This window comes from Malaya genurostris, chromosome 3, assembly GCF_030247185.1.
Source record: "Malaya genurostris strain Urasoe2022 chromosome 3, Malgen_1.1, whole genome shotgun sequence".
Taxonomy (NCBI): Eukaryota; Metazoa; Arthropoda; class Insecta; order Diptera; family Culicidae; genus Malaya; species Malaya genurostris.
In genome coordinates, this window is record NC_080572.1 from 184,685,636 (window position 1) to 184,704,877 (window position 19,242).

At 35.3% G+C, this 19,242-nt stretch overlaps 1 protein-coding gene and 2 non-coding genes across 6 annotated transcripts in view; 2 read left to right on the forward strand and 1 right to left on the reverse strand.

Moving 5' to 3' along the window:
• LOC131436539 (peroxidasin) overlaps positions 1–19,242 on the reverse strand; it is a 416,998-nt gene that overhangs the window by 134,045 nt on the left and 263,711 nt on the right. For 3 of the 4 annotated variants that reach the window (XM_058605296.1, XM_058605295.1, XM_058605294.1), the window contains one exon: positions 17,374–17,523. The exons of the other annotated variant lie outside the window; for it this stretch is intronic. In XM_058605296.1, coding sequence (XP_058461279.1) covers positions 17,374–17,523 — 150 coding nt within the window. The remainder of the gene's footprint in view (positions 1–17,373; positions 17,524–19,242) is intronic. 4 annotated transcript variants of the gene reach the window in all.
• On the forward strand, positions 7,381–7,587 carry LOC131439688 (small nucleolar RNA U3). Its single transcript, XR_009231171.1, has one exon. It is a non-coding gene; the product is annotated as a small nucleolar RNA U3 (small nucleolar RNA).
• On the forward strand, positions 17,105–17,299 carry LOC131439682 (U2 spliceosomal RNA). The gene has a single exon (XR_009231165.1). It is a non-coding gene; the product is annotated as a U2 spliceosomal RNA (small nuclear RNA).

Below are 19,242 nucleotides of genomic sequence, written 5' to 3' on the forward strand. Positions count from 1 at the left end.
CAACAATAATTGTATTCTTTCGTACCGGCGGTAGCTTTTGTTCGTTTGGTTCACTCATTTTCGAGGTCTATTGTTCACTACACAATACTGTACTTGGTTTCAACAAAATGATACTAGAAGCCCCAAAGCGAGGGCAGGAATTTACTATTTGTGTTGGAAGTTAGTTTAATTATACAATATATTTAATTATATAGTTAAGTCGTTCACCGGGACGTGTCATCAATTCTTAGTTATTATAGTTATTATAAGCGGCATTGAGATACAATGATTCTCACACGTCTTTACCAGATAAACGATAGGAAAGAGATATGTTTCGCTAATTCGCATTTCAGCAATGGTATACATCTTCATTTTTTTTTAATCTGACTCATCACTGTCACCGTTCAACCAGACTATTCATTAGATATTCGGAATGAAAACGCCCGGCAACGGCTAATTGAATTTGAATGATGATTGATGACGATGATGATTATGATGCACGCAGAAAATATATTTTAATTTTAAATATATAACACTCATAACTAAACTGAATCCTTCGAAGCTATAATAATCATTTCTAGATTCAACAATCGTTCGTCCGCATGATTAGTTGCGAATGTTTTACATGTCTTCAACGACACAGAAGATGGTAAATACTATTAATTACTATTTCATATGTGTTTAAATGATTTGTTTTTTTTCACAGAATACATTCAAGGCGCTCTTGTAGTATTTCGTGAGCTTCTGGTTAGAGGCTGCAAAAGGCAAAAGAAGAACGATTCGATGAGTGTGAAGGAAATACAAGTGTGAAGGAAATAGTTTGCATATAAATTTATTTATATTTTGATCACATATATTATTACCAGGCCCGTACCCAGGATTTCATTTCGGGAGGGGCCCACAGATAAAAAAAAACATCTAACTGATGATTCTTTATGTATCTAATTCTAGGTGACTCTTGCAGCTTCAAAATTATAAAACAAATAGAAAGAATTTTCGAATTCGCATAGATTGTAACTTGCAAATTAGGTAAATTTGGGATGGAAATATGGGGGATTGAAGTAGGAAGTTCTATGTGTTGAGGGGAAGAGATTTTTACAATTCTCTTATCATATTGATACTCAAATTGATATCAAATACTTTTAATCTATTCAGCCAACTCTTCTAGTTTGCAAATTTGGTTGATTATAGCAGTTTTGGAGGCACCAGAAAAATCGTTCAAAAATTTTGAAATATAACTCATCGATTTCTCAGAGATGGCTGAATCAGTTTTGATATTTCTTTATTCTAATAAAGAGTCATAGTCCTAGCCCTATATGATCGAATTTAATTTCATCGAGATTCAACTTCCGGGTCTGGAATTTCAGGGAGATGAGTAAATTTTTTTATTAGTTTCAATTCAAACGAAGATGTTCACTAATGAAACGGTGATAATAAATATCCATGAGATTGTCATGGCCGCATGCAATACGATAAATTGAGCTTCGAAGAAAAGTTCGCTCAACAAACTAATCTACCCAGAACGTTGAAATTGTTTTCCCCAAAAGAATGAGTCAATCGGTGTTATTAATCAGAAAATCGAAAACAAAGAGATATTATAGCAATACTCATCTATTTTGCGAAACAGGTTGGTTTATGAGAGTCATTGTAACTCCATATTCAAGAGCGCCGGAATACATAAACAATATAGAGGCAATACACATCGTTGAAGTCATAAAACTTCATAGGCTTTCGCAGTGACAAATACAAAGAGGATGCCGTTCTGATCACATATGCAAAACACTCTTTTAATGTCCATTTGAAGCCTTACGATGATACGATATTTTTTGAGATCATCTGCATACACTACTTCAAAAGATTCACTGTATAGATCATTCACGAATTGCATTAAAAGGAGTGGTTCAAAGTGGCTCCCTTGTTTCGACTTGCGAAGAACAGAAAAAGTCTTCTTGACACGCATCAAAATTACTCCAATTTGTAGGCTATATTGGTTGATGACCATACATGCGTGCCTTGGCGGATTCTGGTTTCCTGTTCCGTAAGTAGCGGTCAGAACTTCAAAATGGAACTCCAATGGTGTTTCTCCTTTTTCGAGGTAGTCCTCGAAAGTTTCACCATGACATTCCCAAAAGAATCGACTTCATAAACTTTTCGCTCTATTCAATCTCCCTAGACCGCATCGGAGCACTCATACCGACGTCAGACCATTGTTGGATAATCTTTCTGTTATCTGGCGTATAATAATGGATCCTGGTTTCGTAAAAAAATTCCAACCGACACCAAATGTTCAACCGAATTTAATCTCCATAACCGAAAATGCATCCGAGATGTACTCGCGTTCATCTTTTTAGTCTTGAGTATGCATGTTTATCCTACAGTGGCAGGATATCTTTTCTATCTGCAGAATCGAAACCACAACTTCACGGAAAAATCTGAAGAAGCACCAACACCAAAATATTCATCCTCGCAAAAATGTTAAAAAAATTGAAAAATTGAAATTTCTCATTAAGAAGGGTTATGCAATCACTGCGAAAACCAACTTTAGAATTTTAAATTATCATTTGTGGTGACGATGTGAAAACAGTAACGATGTGGACCTGTGCTAAATATTACTCCAAAATATGGGTCTTGTTAGTTTGTTCTGAAATATTTCGACTTCGGGAGGGGCCAGGGCCCCTTGGGCCCCCCCTCTGGGTACGTGCCTGATTATTACTATGCTTTCAGGAGTCGAATAAACACGACCACCTAACCTCTGCATGATATCAGCCTCGCTTGTTTCGGCGATAAGTTTAAAAAGGGTTCTTATTATGCCATCTACGGCACAGAATCTGTATCATGTGGGTATAGTTCTTTGAACTGTATCGATGTTTTCATCAAAGGTTTTTTCATCGATTTCCAATATTTGTTCAATATTTTTGACATAGTTTTGTGCAATGTGATATGTGACACTTTTTGGAACTTTCTGAATGTATAACTCGGTAATACTTGAAATGCCGTAAGAATAGTACTCTAATAGTATGCTCAATACACCGCTACCAAAAAAAATAAAATATGAAATATATCTCGCATTTTGCATCAAAATATTATTCATGAATGGATTGAACTGAATGTGTTTTGTTTCAGATCACCTGGATCTTTCTTTAGAAGATGTGTTTTGCACTGTCAAAAAACCTTTTTTAATTCACCTAGTGGTGGTATGATGCCTTTCTCATATTACTTATATTTTCAAAAATATCACTAGAAGATTCTGTGAAGAATTTTTTATTCAATCTTGAATCAAATAAGAAACTTTCTTTGGGTATAAAATAACATAACCTTTGTTAATTGGGTTATAAACCAACTTAACCTTTGTAAACAGTTATGGCAAGTTCATAAGATTTTTTCTTTATTTTGCATCATCGCACTAAATGATTAAACACACTTTACCCTATAGTTCTGAAACTAGAAGTCGGGCCCGGGTGAAATTAAACAGCAACCTATGAGACTATAGGAACTTTTATTTGAGCCTGTTCGTGAAAATCTATCAAATCATCTCTGAGAAAATTGAGTGAGTTTCGTTTTAAACTTTTTGACCACTATTTCCAGTACTTCTGGAACTGGGAACTTGGAACCAGTATAGCCGAAGTCGGTTTGTTTAAGTAAGGTAAGCAACTAATATAGTCTACAAATTGAATTAGTTTTAAGCTAAATCTAGAAGAATTTGATCTTTTTTTTTGCATCGTCGCTCTAAATGACAGTGTGAAATTCAATAGCAACTTATGGGACGACGAGATTTTTTATTTTATGAGTGACATTATTTGACATATACTCACACACATACACGCACATTACTCAGCTCGATGAACTGTGTCGAATGAACTTAGCCCTCTGGGCCAATTTTCGCTAGTCAATTTGTCTAGTGATTGCATAAACTGTCTGTATGAGAAAGGTAATAAGTGTACTTTTATAGAAAAGCATCGTTTTCGTGATCCTGTAATAACACTAACAAGTAGGTATAAATCGAATAAAAGAATTAGAAAATTACATTTTTTTTCACCTGAAAAATATAAATTTTAATGTGGCAACCTTGAACGCTACACGAAATTGAACAAAGCACGCTGCGAACGGAGCAAAGCTGCATGTACCGTCGCATACTAGTTTTGTATCGTCATTTTGAATGACGGTTTGAATGTTTTGACATTCATCGCCCTATAGTTTAGGAACCGGAAGTCGGATCTGAATGGAATTGTACAGTATATTTCAAGACAAATGAGAGCTTTAATTTGAAGCATGATTCGTGAAAACCTGTTTAACCGTTGCTGAGAAATAGAAGTGAGTTCCGTTTATCTTCACTATTATCGGTACTTTCGGAAGCGGAGACCGGGGACTAGTAGTCCCAAAGTAGTTTTATATAGTCCCTGACTAACAAGATCTGCCAACTAGATGAATTTAGCAGTAAGTTTTATAAAGATGGACACCTCGTTTCTCCATCGCTTGTGTAAAAATACTCATGAAGGAAATTAAGTAAATTTTATGAGGTTATAAGACCTTTAATTTGAATCTAAGTTTCTAAAAATCGGTTCAGCCATCATTGAAAAACGTGCATTTAACCCTGTAATTCCGGAACCGGAAGTCGGATCCAAATGAAACTCAGGAACTTTGTATGGAACCATAGGTCCTTTCATTTGAATCTAAGTTTGTGAAAATCAGTTCGGCCATCTCTGAGAAAATTGAGTGACATTATTTGTCACATACATACCTACATATACACACACATACATTTCGTGATCTCGCTTGCACTTTGTACTCAGTTTTGGGTAAAGTGCTCATTACTTAAAAATAAGAAGATGCACTTTAGTTGGTTTTGGGTAGGTATTGACCCAAAATTAGGTAGCGGCTGGTAAGAGTATACAATAATTGTCTATCTGAACACGTCCTGATAGTAAAAAGCCTATTTTATTCCACCGATTGGTGCATTGATTTCACTCTCATACAATTATTCATTTGATACAGGATTCTGAAAGGCGGGCAAATTTTTCATAACTAATGTTTCCCGGGTAGATGTAAATAACAAACAACGATCAAAACAATAACAAATGTTACCATCATATCTTGTTTTGATGTTTCTGTGCTGTCATAGCGATACTTGTTTTTTCTTCATATTTCATAGAACCCAGGTAACCAGTAAGCACTAATAATGGCATTAAATTAACATTTTATTAACACCAAAAATACTTAAAGCTCTATATCTATAATCTGAAAGCTCATCTGTTGTAAATCAATCGGAATTCAGCTTTCAGAATGCACACCAGCCTTAAATAAGCATTATCTAGGAGTAGCCGTATATTTTGTCAATTTCATGTCGTTCAACTTATTCTATCTTACAATAAAACACTATTGAATAAACTACATCAGCATCAGATAAAGTAAATGCTTATGCTATTATTCTATTCTAAATGGTAGAATATCAATTAACTGGAAAATTCGTCTTCTATAAATATTTTATTCTTGCTTTGATATTACAATGACAAAATTTTATATTTTGCTTCTATTTTCTCAGGCAGACTTTGTTATGATATTTGATGTTTTAACTCTTATTTCAAACTAAATAATGTTAATTTCTACCATTGAGATGTTCGGTTTTGATAGTAAAATTTGTTTTTCGTTTGCAAATCATTTCTAGCCGGGTTTCTCAGGTCATTCATTTTCATCAACGCGTGTAGAAACGTAACATTGCGTAAACTCAATTTTCGGTGATACTTGGCTTTCCTGCCAGCAACGTTCTAACTTTCCGACATATGTATACACGCAGAGAAATAAAGCTTGTTTAAAATAACAAAACATGTAGTTGATTTTTAAATGTAGTTTCTGTTAATTTTAAGCTAGAATAAAAATGTTTTGAACCCATTTCTCCCTTCTACATCAACAATTATATCTGTTGGATTTGAAGCAAAATTCTGATCCTGGCTAACGAAAAAATATGATTTGTTTTGGTTGATTTTATTACAGAAATAAATGAACCCTTTATTGCATATCAACAAAACTTATTTTTTTCATTTTATCTATAATCTTATTTGTGTAATGATACAACTAAGTTTATTGTTTAAATGAACTGTATCAGTTTTATTCCTTATAAACCAGAGAATATTTCTCTTCCAAAGATAACAAAAAAAAAATTGCACGAATTTTAAAGGGAATTTTCTTTTTCTTTCGTTTCTTTGGAGCTTTGCAACAACTCACGTGTATGTAAGTATAATTCAAAACATTACTAAACCCTCATAACATTACGTAACACGTTTTTACAGAAACATTTGATGCAGGATCTTTATCTTGACCAGACTGATGGAGCACCGATTTATTGCATAGAATTGAAAATAATATACCAGGAGCTTGATTGTGCCATGTGAAAAATTCGGTCGTCCCACGACAAAAAGAACCCAGCTGTTGTTAAAGGCATTTAACAATTCGAAAATAGATAAAAGTCGAAATAAAATAAGTTTAAAAGATGACAATGAAAACTAGTTTGAAAGAAAACTTTTTTTCTTAATGACAAACAAAAATGTATAATTTTAACAAACACAAACGTATGTTGAAATACTTTTTTTTACGTAAATTGTTATCTACCTACATCATAAAAGTCAGACGAAGAAAAGTGTTGGTTTCTTTAGATTCGGGTTCAAATGACTTTATTTCACATTTTCATATAAAAATATCTAAACAAAATCTTCATATAGGTTTATGCCCCGTTTACACTTCTGCTGGCTGCCAGCATGCTGGTGTCAGTGTACTGCCCTCTTAGGAAAAAACGTTCAACTGTGGTCCAATGATCTAAAGTATTAGACCAACGAAGGACCACCGTTGAACGTTTTTTTCCTAAGAGGGCAGTACACTGACACCAGCATGCTGGCAGCCAGCAGAAGTGTAAACGGGGCATTACAGATTTTTCTTCTGAAAAATACAGATTCATATATGGTCACCCAGAGCTGGGCATAGCACTTACTAGCATGTAGCTACTAAATATAATACAGTTATCGCAGTGTAGGGTAACAGAGGTATTTTGGCCCACTTTAGGATTGATTTTATTTTAGCCCACTTTGTAAAAATATTTACCAAATGTTGTAATATCTTCGAAACTCCCTTCCGTAATAGGTAATTTAATGTGATTAGCTTATTGATGCAACATGGGTTACCTAACATCGGGTAAATCCAAAAAGTTTGTTAGGTGGGCCAAAATAGATGAAGTGGCCAAAATACCTCTGTTACTCTACTTCCTACAGTCCGTACTCTACCAACACAAACGTGATGATTCACTCTATCAACCCCCAAACCGATTCGAATCGTGTAAACGTAAGCCGTATCAACAATCGCTAGCACAAAATGTTTGCGCTCTTAGGGGTAACTTGAGTATTTGCTGGTACCGGTAAGACTGTGCTTCACAGGATCATTTCTGTAGGCTAGTTTTCAACACAAGTTTTTTCCGAAAGGAAAAGATTCCCACCCACGATGATGAGACATAGTGGCCAGCCCTGAGCGTGAAAATTGGTCCGATTGTGTTCGGTCAGCAATGGCTGAACTGCGGACTGTTGATGATCGTGCTCATTCGTAGGGGTTGGCTGCGGTCTGAGTGGTTGTTTTATATCATAAAAAATAAATATAAATATAGGTAGTAATGATTGCATTGCTTACGTAGATGGTTTTTGAAATAAATAAATTTTGTAGGAACGAAGTCTCGGGAATCACTGGCATATACGGATTATCAATTAATATTATTTTATGAACTTATTTTCGTACCAAAAAATATCAATATTTTTTGACATTTTCTCAATTTGAAAAGTTAGTTCTCTCGAATTATTAACTTAGCTGTATTAATTGATCCTACATATCGTTACTAAATTTTGAAAATTTGATGAATTATTTTGTTTTGTACTTGACTGCATCATGATGTAAATTGTATAATTTGCTTTTACTGTTTTGTTCTGTTATGTGTAAACTTATGATTCCTAAATTTAAAAAATCTATATTAATCCATCTAGTGGTGTAATGATGCATTTCTCATATCAAATATACTATCATGTATGATACTGTGGTATAGAGATGGGCAATTCGCTCCTGAGCTGTTCCAGTGAATCGAATCATTGAAGTGAGCTGACAGCTCTTTTCAAAAGAACCGCAGCTCACTAGCTCACTCATTTGCTACCCAGTTCACTGCATTATGACGATGGGAACACGCTACGAGCTGATCGGATCTTCGGCTCTTTAATACCGTTTTCGTTTATTGATCAGAGCAGTCCGAAAGCTGACCCAGAGTCGCCCAAACAACGTTTGATATGTTTGTTTTAGCAACCTGCGGTCGCTCTAGATCGGACTCCAATCGCGTAGTTTCGCTCTGAAAATTTTCTCGGGTCGCACCACGCATCCATGCAAGTTTGTTTATTTTTTCTTTTTTTCATGAGTTGTTGTTTAGGGCGCGTACCACGTGTTCGTTTTAATCGGAGTCAGAGTCGCCCGCGTCTAGGTTTAAAAACGAAAACGGTATAAGAGATTCAATTTAGTCGGCATCAATTAAAGATAAGTTAATTCGCATTGCATTCATTGCATCATTGGAAATCAATGATTCAATTTCGATCATACATATGAAAGAAAACCGGTGCATGAAAAAAAAACGGCGCACAAAATGAACCTTAAGTTCAAACTAAAAGAGCTGATGAGCTGCACGCCTCTACTGTGGTATTCTTCAAAATAGCACTCTTCTAATCTTGAAAGATTCACCGGAATCGGTTTAGTTGACCGTTTACTGATAATGACTACCAATTGGAGTAGTTTTTTGGCCGATTTAGAATTTTTTCACGTTTTCTGTTTCGCCTGCGTGAAGGTATAAAATTTATAACACACTTTACCCTATAATTCCGGAACCAGATTTCGAATCCGGATGAAATGCTGGAATTTTGTACAAGACCACAGGACCTTCCATTAAAACCTAAGTTTGTGAAAATTGGTCAGATAGAAATGGAATTCGGTAGTTTTGTGGAGGACCATGAGACCATTCATTTGAATCTAAGTTTGTGAAAATCGGTCACGCCATCTATGAGAAAAATTAGTACACATAGTCTGATGGTTGTAACGACTGGAATATGAGTTTATATAATTATTGACGGCTTTCTCAGTCCCAAATCACTAGGCAAACGATTTAAAAAGGCCATCAAAAACGGCCGAAACGTGAAAATACACTGAAGTATTTTTTATGCGAGTTTACGTACCGCATAAAAAAAACCGCATAACTCTGAAAATTCGCATAAAAAACCGCATAACTCTGAAAATTCGCATAAAAACCGCATAACTCTGAAACTTCGCTTAAAAAGTCGCATAAAAAAAACCGCATAACTCTGAAAATTCGCATAAAAAACCGCATAACTCTGAAACTTTGCATAAAAAAAGTCGCATAAAAAACCGCATAAAAAAAGACCGCATAAAAAAGGACTTAGTGTATTATAAATATATTCTGAAAAACTCCAAAGATCTCTTTGTTTTGTTTTGTTTCAGTTAAAAACGTTTAACCTTAAAGTCATTTGCCTCTTCGGGCCAAAAAAAACTTACTGACCCTATGTGCTGGGCCTGGGAATCAAATCCAGGTGGGCTGCGTGAAAGGCAGCTTTGTTTGTTATTAATTAATTTCAGTATGAATCAACCCATATTTTCTTACTCACCACCAAAATTTGTTTGAAACATCGATCGGAAACAACTACTTTTTATAGTTTGAAAGGGAATTAATCGTTTTGTTGTTTTAAACCATCAAACTTGCTTGAAAACAGAATGAAGAGGAATTTCGCGGATTTTTTAATAGCAGCCAATAAGCCACCTGTCAATATTCACTTTGGAGAATAATTCCGAAGGATTCGGTACTCGTTGTGGGTTCGTCATAACATTTAAATATTATTCAATTGAAATCCAAAGCTAATCAATTTTGCCCTTTACTTGCTAACTATTTGTTTAGAAAGTCACCTAAAATGATCGTTTCACAAACAGTACTATCTTCATTTTACGTCGTCTGATGTCGCCGCCACTTAGTTTCGTTTCTTTCACCACGTTAGTAAAGACATGGTTAGCTAACAAAAATGATAATTAAATAAATATTCGGCCAATCCAGGCATTTTATTACGATTTATATGTCCAGTAAGACTAAGTTCTCAATTTTGAGTGGGAATAAAAATTTCTATTAGATAGACGAGGAAAATTAAACATTCATTCCGGATTTCACTTCTGGTTCCGGAACAGTGGTTTGAACAAAATAGAAAAACCTGTTTTAATCCACCTAGTGGTGTAATGATGCCTTTCTCATATCAATCATACTATCATACCTATATAAAACTGTGGTATTCTTCAAAATTATTTTTCTTCGATTCTTAAAAGATTAATCGAAATAGATTTGTTTGACCGTCTACTGATAAAAACTATCATTTGGAAAAGATTTGAGGTCGATTTAGAAAACTTTTTACGGTTTTTCGCTCTTTTCAGTGATGGTATAAAATTTTTAACACACTTTACCCTATATTTCCGGATCCGGAAGTCGGATCCGGATAAAATTCAGGAATTACGTATGGGACCACGGGAACTTTCATTTGAACCTAAGTTTGTGAAAATCGGTCGCGCCATCTATGAGAAAAGTTAGAACACATATTTTCATTTTTTTGCACATTTTACCCCATAAAGTTAGTGCAAAAAACGTTACATACACACATACGCACATACACACACACACACACATACACACACAGACATTTTGCGTACTCAACGAACTGAGTCGAATGGTATATGACACTCGGCCCTTCGGGCCTCGGTTCAAACGTCGGTTTTCACAGTGATTGCATAACCAAAAAAGGCGAAAAAAAATTTTTTCTTCGATTCTTAAAAGAATAACCGAAATCGGTTTGTTTGACCGTCTACTGATAAAAACCATCAAATTGGAAAAGTTTTGAGGTCGATTTAAAAAAAATTTAAGGTTTTTCCCCATTTTCAGTGATGGTGTACAATTTTTAACACACTTTACCCTATATTTCCGGATCCGGAAGTCGGATCCGCATGAAATTCAGGAATAACGTATCGAACCACAGGACCTTTCATTTGAATCTAAGTTTGTGAAAATCGGTCGCGCCATCTATGAGAAAAGTTAAAACACATATTTTATTTTTTTTGCACATTTTACCCCATAACTCTCGAACCGGAAGTCGGATCCAAATAATATTCAGGAATTTTATATGGAACCTCAAGACCTTTCATTTGAATCTAAGTTTGTGAAAATCGGTTTAGCCATCTCTGAGAAAAGTTAGTGCACTTATTTTCACAATTTTTTGCACATTTTACCTTATAATTCCGGAACCGGAAGTCGGATCCATATAATATTCAGGAATTTTGTATGGGACCACAAGACCTTTCATTTGAATTTAAGTTTGTGAAAATTGGTTCAGCCATCTCCGAGAAAAGTTAGTGCAAAAAAACGTTACATATACACATACGCACATACACACACACATACACACACGCATACACACACATACACACATACAGACATTTTGCGTACTCGACGAACTGAGTCGAATGGTATATGACACTCGGCCCTCCGGGCCTCGGTTCAAAAGTCGGTTTTCACAGTGATTGCATAACCTTTCTATATGAGAAAGGCAAAAAGCTCTCGATTGACTGATCTCAAGAACTGATTGTCACAAATTTAGGTTCAAATAGAAGGTCTTAAGGTCCCAACATTTTTTTTAATTTTCATCCGGATCCTACTTTCGGTTCCGGAATTATAAGGTTATATGTACAAATTTAGAGAAAAATATGCACTCGATTTTTCAGAGATTCTCATAATCTCAGATTCAAATGAAAACGCTTTGAATGCTACATACAATTTCTGAAATTTATATGCGATCTGATTTTCGGTTACAAAACTCGATGATTAGTGTAAAAAATTCAATTTCAATAGCGTTTTGTCATATGGAACCATTCAAAAAGAAGCGAATGCTTTGAAAATTTTTTTAAATTTCTATATATTTTGCGTTTCGTTTTCAACTCGTCAATGCATAACAGTTTATGTTGAATTGTTATGCCTCCTAGCAGTTAAACGTAAATAACTAAGCAGACAAAAAGTTTCTACTATTTACAGAGCACTTTTTGGTTTTGCACCCAAGTACCTAAGTTGTTCTTACTGGCTAAACGAACGTTTTAGATGGGGTCTCGCACAGTAATAGTCGAAAAAAAAAACGTTTCCATTCGGCACACCAGTAAGGACATTTCACTTCGGGACAAACCTTTTACGCCTGCCTAGCCGTTTGTGTTGAACTGCTAGATGACATACCAGTTAACTTGCTAAACTGATATGCACTGACTAGTCGAAAACGAGCGCAAAGAAAATTAAAATCGGCTATGTGTCCTAAGCAAGAATAAGGCTATTCCCTAAAACAATTTTCCCAATTTTGTAGAACTCTGTAGTTGATGGCCTAATAAACTCAATTCAGTTATACCGATTCCGGAAGTAGCAGGAACAGTAAACATAACCTCTAAAATGTGACTCATTATGATTTCTGTGTACTTAGATTCAATCAAAAAGTCTTCTAGTTATTATAGGGTGATAAAAGTTAAACATTTCAAACCGTCATATGAAGTGACGTTGCAAAGAAAACGTAAAAACACTTCGAGACTATCCTAAAGACTGTTCCACTTTGTAGGTTATATCAATCGATGGCCAAATGAACCAACTTTGGCTATTCCAGTTTCCGTTTTCAGAAGTACTGCAAATAGTGTTCAAACATTCCAAAACGGAACTCACATCGATTTCTCATATATTTCTTTTTCGATTTTTATAAATTATATACCATCAAAAATGTATCTCTCCGCTTAATTTTCATTGAAGATGGCTAAACCGACTTTTTATATGAAAAAATGCAGTACATTTCAATATGAATATATAGTAAAAATTGAAATACAGAACATTTTAGAGGAAAAAGCCGTAGATTATGTACAGATGCGAATGGTGCACAACCTGTCACCTCTATCAATTTTTAGTTCAGTTACATCATATTGACCATATCAGGTCAATTATATGAGTGCGTAGTCTAAGTAACAATTCGAATGCCTTATGGTTCTGATTGTAATTTATAAAGTTTTGTAATTGATTTTGCAATCACTACCAGTGTTATAACTATAATAAATGCATCTTTACTTAAGTAATGTAATAGTTTTTAAAGTTTCCATAAAACTCTTTACCCAGACTAATAACTAGACTAAACATAAAATAACTTGTACTAGAGTAAAACCATGTATACCCCCTAATATTGCTTTCAAGCATTCTCTCTAACACATTATTATCAGTTCCATTCTTTCATAAATCTATTTTTGTGTAGAGACGTGTTCATTGGATGACAACGAATTAGAATACGTTGAATCATTGGTCCAATGAACGTCCAATCAATCGTTCGATGGGAGGCCAACACGGGACCTTCGATTTTGAAACAGACCGTAGAACCGAATGCCATTTTTTCGTTCAACAAACCCAGCAGACAGAGGTCCATTGTTGGGTCATTTTTAATATAAGAAGTTGGGGCCCCGTTGGACTAGTTTTACTGGAGAATATCTGAAGTTTTTTCCACTTATTTTATTTTGAACTAACACTACATACCTGTGCAATTTTTTTACTTCACGTAGAATAACAACAATTTTTTTTCTGTATGAAGGTAACACCTAATTTTGACAATAATTTTGCAAAAGAAAAAATAACAAACCGACCCAGCAAACTGAATATTTCGTGCAATATGTCGTTCAACAAGAGCTCAACGACCAACAAAATAGAATCGCTTGCTGAGAGGGTTATGGCACATTTGTTAAGGGCTAATAAATTCATTGCTTATTAGGTTAAGTTAATTTGCATTAAGAAAAATTACACAGTGGCCATATTGATGTTCTATACCGTAGCATTTATTGACATCAAATAACCTACGAAATTCAAAAACGAGGAAATATGATGGACTTTTATTATTCATTTTCAGTATGCACAAGTTTTGACGCAACGAAATAAATTTATACAAAAATGACGATGAATCACATAAAAATAATTTTCATAAATCATGGAGACTTTCACAAGGCGTATTTATTTCAAGGCGATTAGTTATAACTCTTATTTTAATCTATACATTCACGATAAAAATAAAAGTGTTTAAAGTTTTCATGCTCGGAAAAAGCCTCAAACTCGTTATTAAAATCTAAGAAATTCTAACTGATTACATTCAAAACTGACATGACAAACACATATTCAAGAAAAATATTATCGAAAAGACAGATTATTCGTTGGGAAATTCCGAATAAATTCAATGCTGATCGTGAAGCTGGTTTTCTTGAATATGGAAGTTTAACGCAGGGTCATGCTGATTCTTCACTTTGCTTTATAAATCAAATGAAGAATGATCCACTTGGCCGGAATATGCTCTTATAGTGGTTTTCATTAGGTTTTCGTGGAGATTTCCGTTTCAGTGCAAGATGTATTATATATCATTGAAGACAGCTACAAGTATATTTATTAATATTAAAAATGTTACTTGAGAGTGCTGGTCAGAGATGCCAGGTAAAAATTTCAAATATCTGCAGACAGGGTCTGTAAATCTGAAAAAAAAATCTGCAGTCAGTAAGTATGTCTTGCTGGCAGCAATTTCTGTATAAAGTATGACACGCAAAACTGATTGGCGAGCAAAAAAAAAAAAAAAAAAAGGTCGCGGAAATTTCAAAAGTCTGTAAATATAGACGAAAGTCTGTAAATATAGACGAAAGTCTGCGACAATTTCAAAAGTCTGCGAGAATTTCAAAAGTCTGCAAAAGTCTGCACAACAAAAAATGCCTGCAGCACTATACCCCAAATCTGCAGATTTAAAGACAAATCTGCAGACCTGGCATCTCTGGTGCTGGTATTTTTGACGGACACAAATTTGACATTCCTCTCGCTTACTTGTATGTACGAGAGTCGATGCGGACTCCCCGAATAAAAAATATTGTAGAAAAACAATACGATTTGCTGTTATAAAAACCTTCCACAATTTTGGTTTGACCATTCAAAAATATTTTAATGTATTGTTATACAGTATTTAAATAATTGTGAACATGCTTTTTACAAAATAATATATAGGTTGTTAAGTATCGTAACAATTCAAATCATAAAATTTTCGCATACATGTTTCCTTGGAAAACAATCAAATGTACAGTTTGCATATTGTTTGAAACACCACGTGTACAATAAATTCAATTGTAGAACCGTAGAAAATATATTGTTTCGTTGGTAATGAAAAAAAATCCTGTTTTAATCCACCTAGTGGTGTAATGATGCCTTTCTCATATCAATCATATCATCATGATATATAATACTGTGGTATTCTTCAAAATAATTTTCTTCGATTCTTAAAAGAATAACAGAAATTGGTTTGTTTAACCGTCTACTGATAAAAAACTATCAATTTGAAAAGATTTGAGGTCGATTTAGGAAACTTTTTAAGGTTTTTCCCCATTTTCAGTGATGGTATACAATTTTGAACACACTTTACCCTATATTTCCGGATCCAGAAGTCGAATCGGCATGAAATTCAGGAATTACGCATGGGACCACAGGACATTTCATTTGAACCTAAGTTTGTGAAAATCGGTCGCGCCATCTATGAGAAAAGTTAGAACATATATTTTCTTTTTTTGCACATTTTACCCCATAACTCCCAAACCGAAAGCCGGATCCAAATAATATTCAGGAATCTTGTATGGGACCTCAAGAACTTTCATTTTAATCTAAGTATGTTGAAATCGGTTCAGCCATCTCCGAGAAAAGTTAGTGCAAAAAACGTTACATACACACACACGCACACACAGACATTTTGCATATTCGACGAACTGAATCGAATGGTATATGACACTCGGCCCTCCGGGCCTTGGTTCAAAAGTCGGTTTTCACAGTGATTGCATAACCTTTCTATATGAGAAAGGCAAAAATCTTGTCAAGATACAATAAAAGGTACTGTGAACCATAGATCTAATTGTGAATCAATTGTTTATGCTGTAAAATCAAGGGTTTATTTTTTTACGGGTCGTCTGAGGACGCCGTGCTCGCCAAAAGTATGTCGCTTACGATTTGTTCGTGAAATGTGAGAGCTGGATGTCTTGATAATATTATGTCTTTGCACAATGACTGTATAAACTTTTTATATGAGAAAGTTTGCGAATAAAATATAAATATTAAATTTTGATAATTTGCTAAAATAGTTATTTAAATCACAGTGCCTCAAAAGAGCCGTCCTGTCGTTAGACATTCAATCATCATTAACCTCGAAAATAGTAAATTCACAGTCAATCTAATAACATACTTGTTTTGATTTGCTGTTTTCTTACTTAAACAGAAATAAGTGCGTCACCCTAGACATGACAATGACAAATAGAAGCACGTGTTCGTCTGAATAACATCTTACCCGCCTAGCAACCATGTGCGTTTGTCAAAAACCTATACCCAAGGCAGTGTTTGTGTTGGTTGGATCTCAACGAAAAAGGCAAAGAGGAAGGAACGAATACAAAACCGTCACACAAGCGTGCAAAGTAAAAGGCGAATGTTGCCTGACTGCGGGATCACCAAGCGATGACTTTTGTACCGTTCTGTGGCGTATCCATAACCTACGTGTAATTTCGGTCTTGTCAAACGATTTATTTATCGCAGTAATGTACTGCTTGTTGGGAGCAATATTTTATTTTATTTCAGAATGGATTTTTACCTAGTTGAATTATTTATGGATGCTCCCTCATTTGAATAGCATAACTAAAGGCGACTCTGAACTACCAGAATTAGTAATAACTGAGAACTAGCAGTGCTTTAATTTTAAAACAGAGATTAAGGAATGATTGCTTGTATATTCAATAGTATTAGCAATAACATTTAGTTTAAACATCATTCAACCGGTAGTTCAATCGCAAGTCCAGGTGCACTTCAAAGGAAAAGCATTTGCCGAAATGACAATCGCATTCTCTATTCTCTTGTGTCTGTTCCTGCTATAGCCTTTAGCCATCCGTACCTCGTTTGTCAATCGCTTACCAACATAGTTATGTCGAAGTCATGCCGGTGCAGAACCCAACGCATGCTATCGCTTCTCGGCCTAAAGGCTAAGATCAAAGTGTAGTATCTGTTCTTATCAGCTTAACATCTGATAGATCTCCCATAGGGAGACAACAAATGTTAAACTGATTTTTGTAAAAGGGCGGAACGGTTAGGGGCTTGCTCCACTTCCGCCGCGGGTTGGCCCGGTATTGCAGTACCGCCGGGATCGGCCCACATTAAATAAAAACAAACTTAAGCCTGACTTCAAATCTTAAGTACCTACCGACAGGACTTCGATAAAAATATTCACTCACCTGTTGCGATTATTTCAATAGTAGTAGTCGGGTGAATGGTTAACGGCGATGATGATGATGATGACGAACTCCGTGGTGTTGTAATCGGATCAGACGATGAAAAAGACTCAGCCAGAGCCGTCGGAAAAGCTGATGGTGCATGCGAAAGCGCTGGTGTTAGGTTCAAAGTTGCACATCATGAGGTTAAACAGGATGACATTGGCGGTTAGTAGTAGCGTTTTGATCATGTTAGTCACCAGTGAGGTTGGTGGCCACCAGATAAGTGACCAAGCAGCACGGAAGCATTTCAGGGATGAAAATAGAAAATAGAGTTTAAATTTAGTTTCGTGAATATAATGAAGATATAATTTCTAGTAGAAGTAAGCAGCAACAACACGAAATTCAATCCCGCATCCACACGCGGTTGCCCTTCGCCACATTCGTGTTTCGCTGGGACGATTCGCTAGGGTGAAGGATAAGTGCTCTATAATGCTTGTACTCAGGATTGCTGCTACTATATATGAAAACAGAAATGACGTGGGAAAGCTCGTTTGCACATTGAATATGTTTATGCTCCGTCGGGTTAAAGTGATTGTGTTGATGGTTTTTGCGTGCTTTCTCTTGCAATCACGTTTCTTGTTTCTGTATGATGTGATGAATCCTTCTGGTAGGATGTGGATATGCGAGTCAGTGAATGGTTCGTATGTGATTTTCATGAATTACACTTTATTAAAAAAAAACAAATCTGATTAAGGTGAAAGTTAATTGCACGTGGCGCGCTTTTAATCAATCACTCGAAAACTAGATCGTTTTTCGAAAACCAAAAGGCGCTAATCGAATTTATCACAGCAGAGTATGCTTTGATTTTTATAAATTTTGCCTTCACTCAAATAAAAATTCACGTTCGATTCACTTGGAAAATCACGTAAACTGGTTTCAAATGTCAAATTGAATGTTTTACGTGACGAAATTGAATGTTACACGAACATCCCCGAAAATGAATAGAATCATCACATAAGATTTAAGTGAATTGACTAAACGTCAAACAATCTACGTGAATTTCCAGTGTGAAAAGGTCGATTTTGAAAATGGCAAACAGTGGCCCTCAAAGTGTGAGTAGTGTAAATATTAGCGAGAAATGTTATCTAATTACAATTTTTTACTACATCGACCGGACCATTCCAGTATGAAAGTTTCCATGTGTTCGACTGGACCGCGTGCCTGCGTGAGTCCGGAAGTGTGCCCGCTCCTGTCGAATGCTTCAAACAGGCCGTTGGTCCACCAAAAACCGAGCTCAGAATCGGTATGAAGCTAGAGACACTGGACCCATGTAATGCGAACTCAACCTGCATCGGTAGTGTTGTGGGAGTTCTCGGATCTCGACTTCAGCTTCGGTTGGATGGCAGTGACAACAAAATGATTTCTGGAGGCTTGTCGATTCGAGATCCCACGACGTTATTAGTTGCTTTTTATTTTCAGCCGTTAAGATTCTTTGCTAATTTTCTGAAATAAATGTTTCATTTTTCATGACAATTTTCATTTCCTAGATTTATATAAAAATCTGAAATCTCTCTTTTGACTTCAACCAGTATATAAAATAGTATTTCTCTGGTGTCTAAATTTGTTATGAACTGATAGGTAAATGTGATATGAGCAGCACATTATATTTTACCTATGAAACACGTAGCTTTTACTGGATTATGCATTAAACAGTTTTTAAATGCCAGTCCATTAAAACCTACGCGAAAAGAAGGGTGGGAAATATTCACATAACTTTTCACGTAACTATAACATGATTATTATTTTGAGTGTTGCTAAGCTGCCTTGGCCCGGCAGATAATATGGATAGCTGGGTAGTTGTACCCACTCGGAATTTTAAAAGTTTTTCAA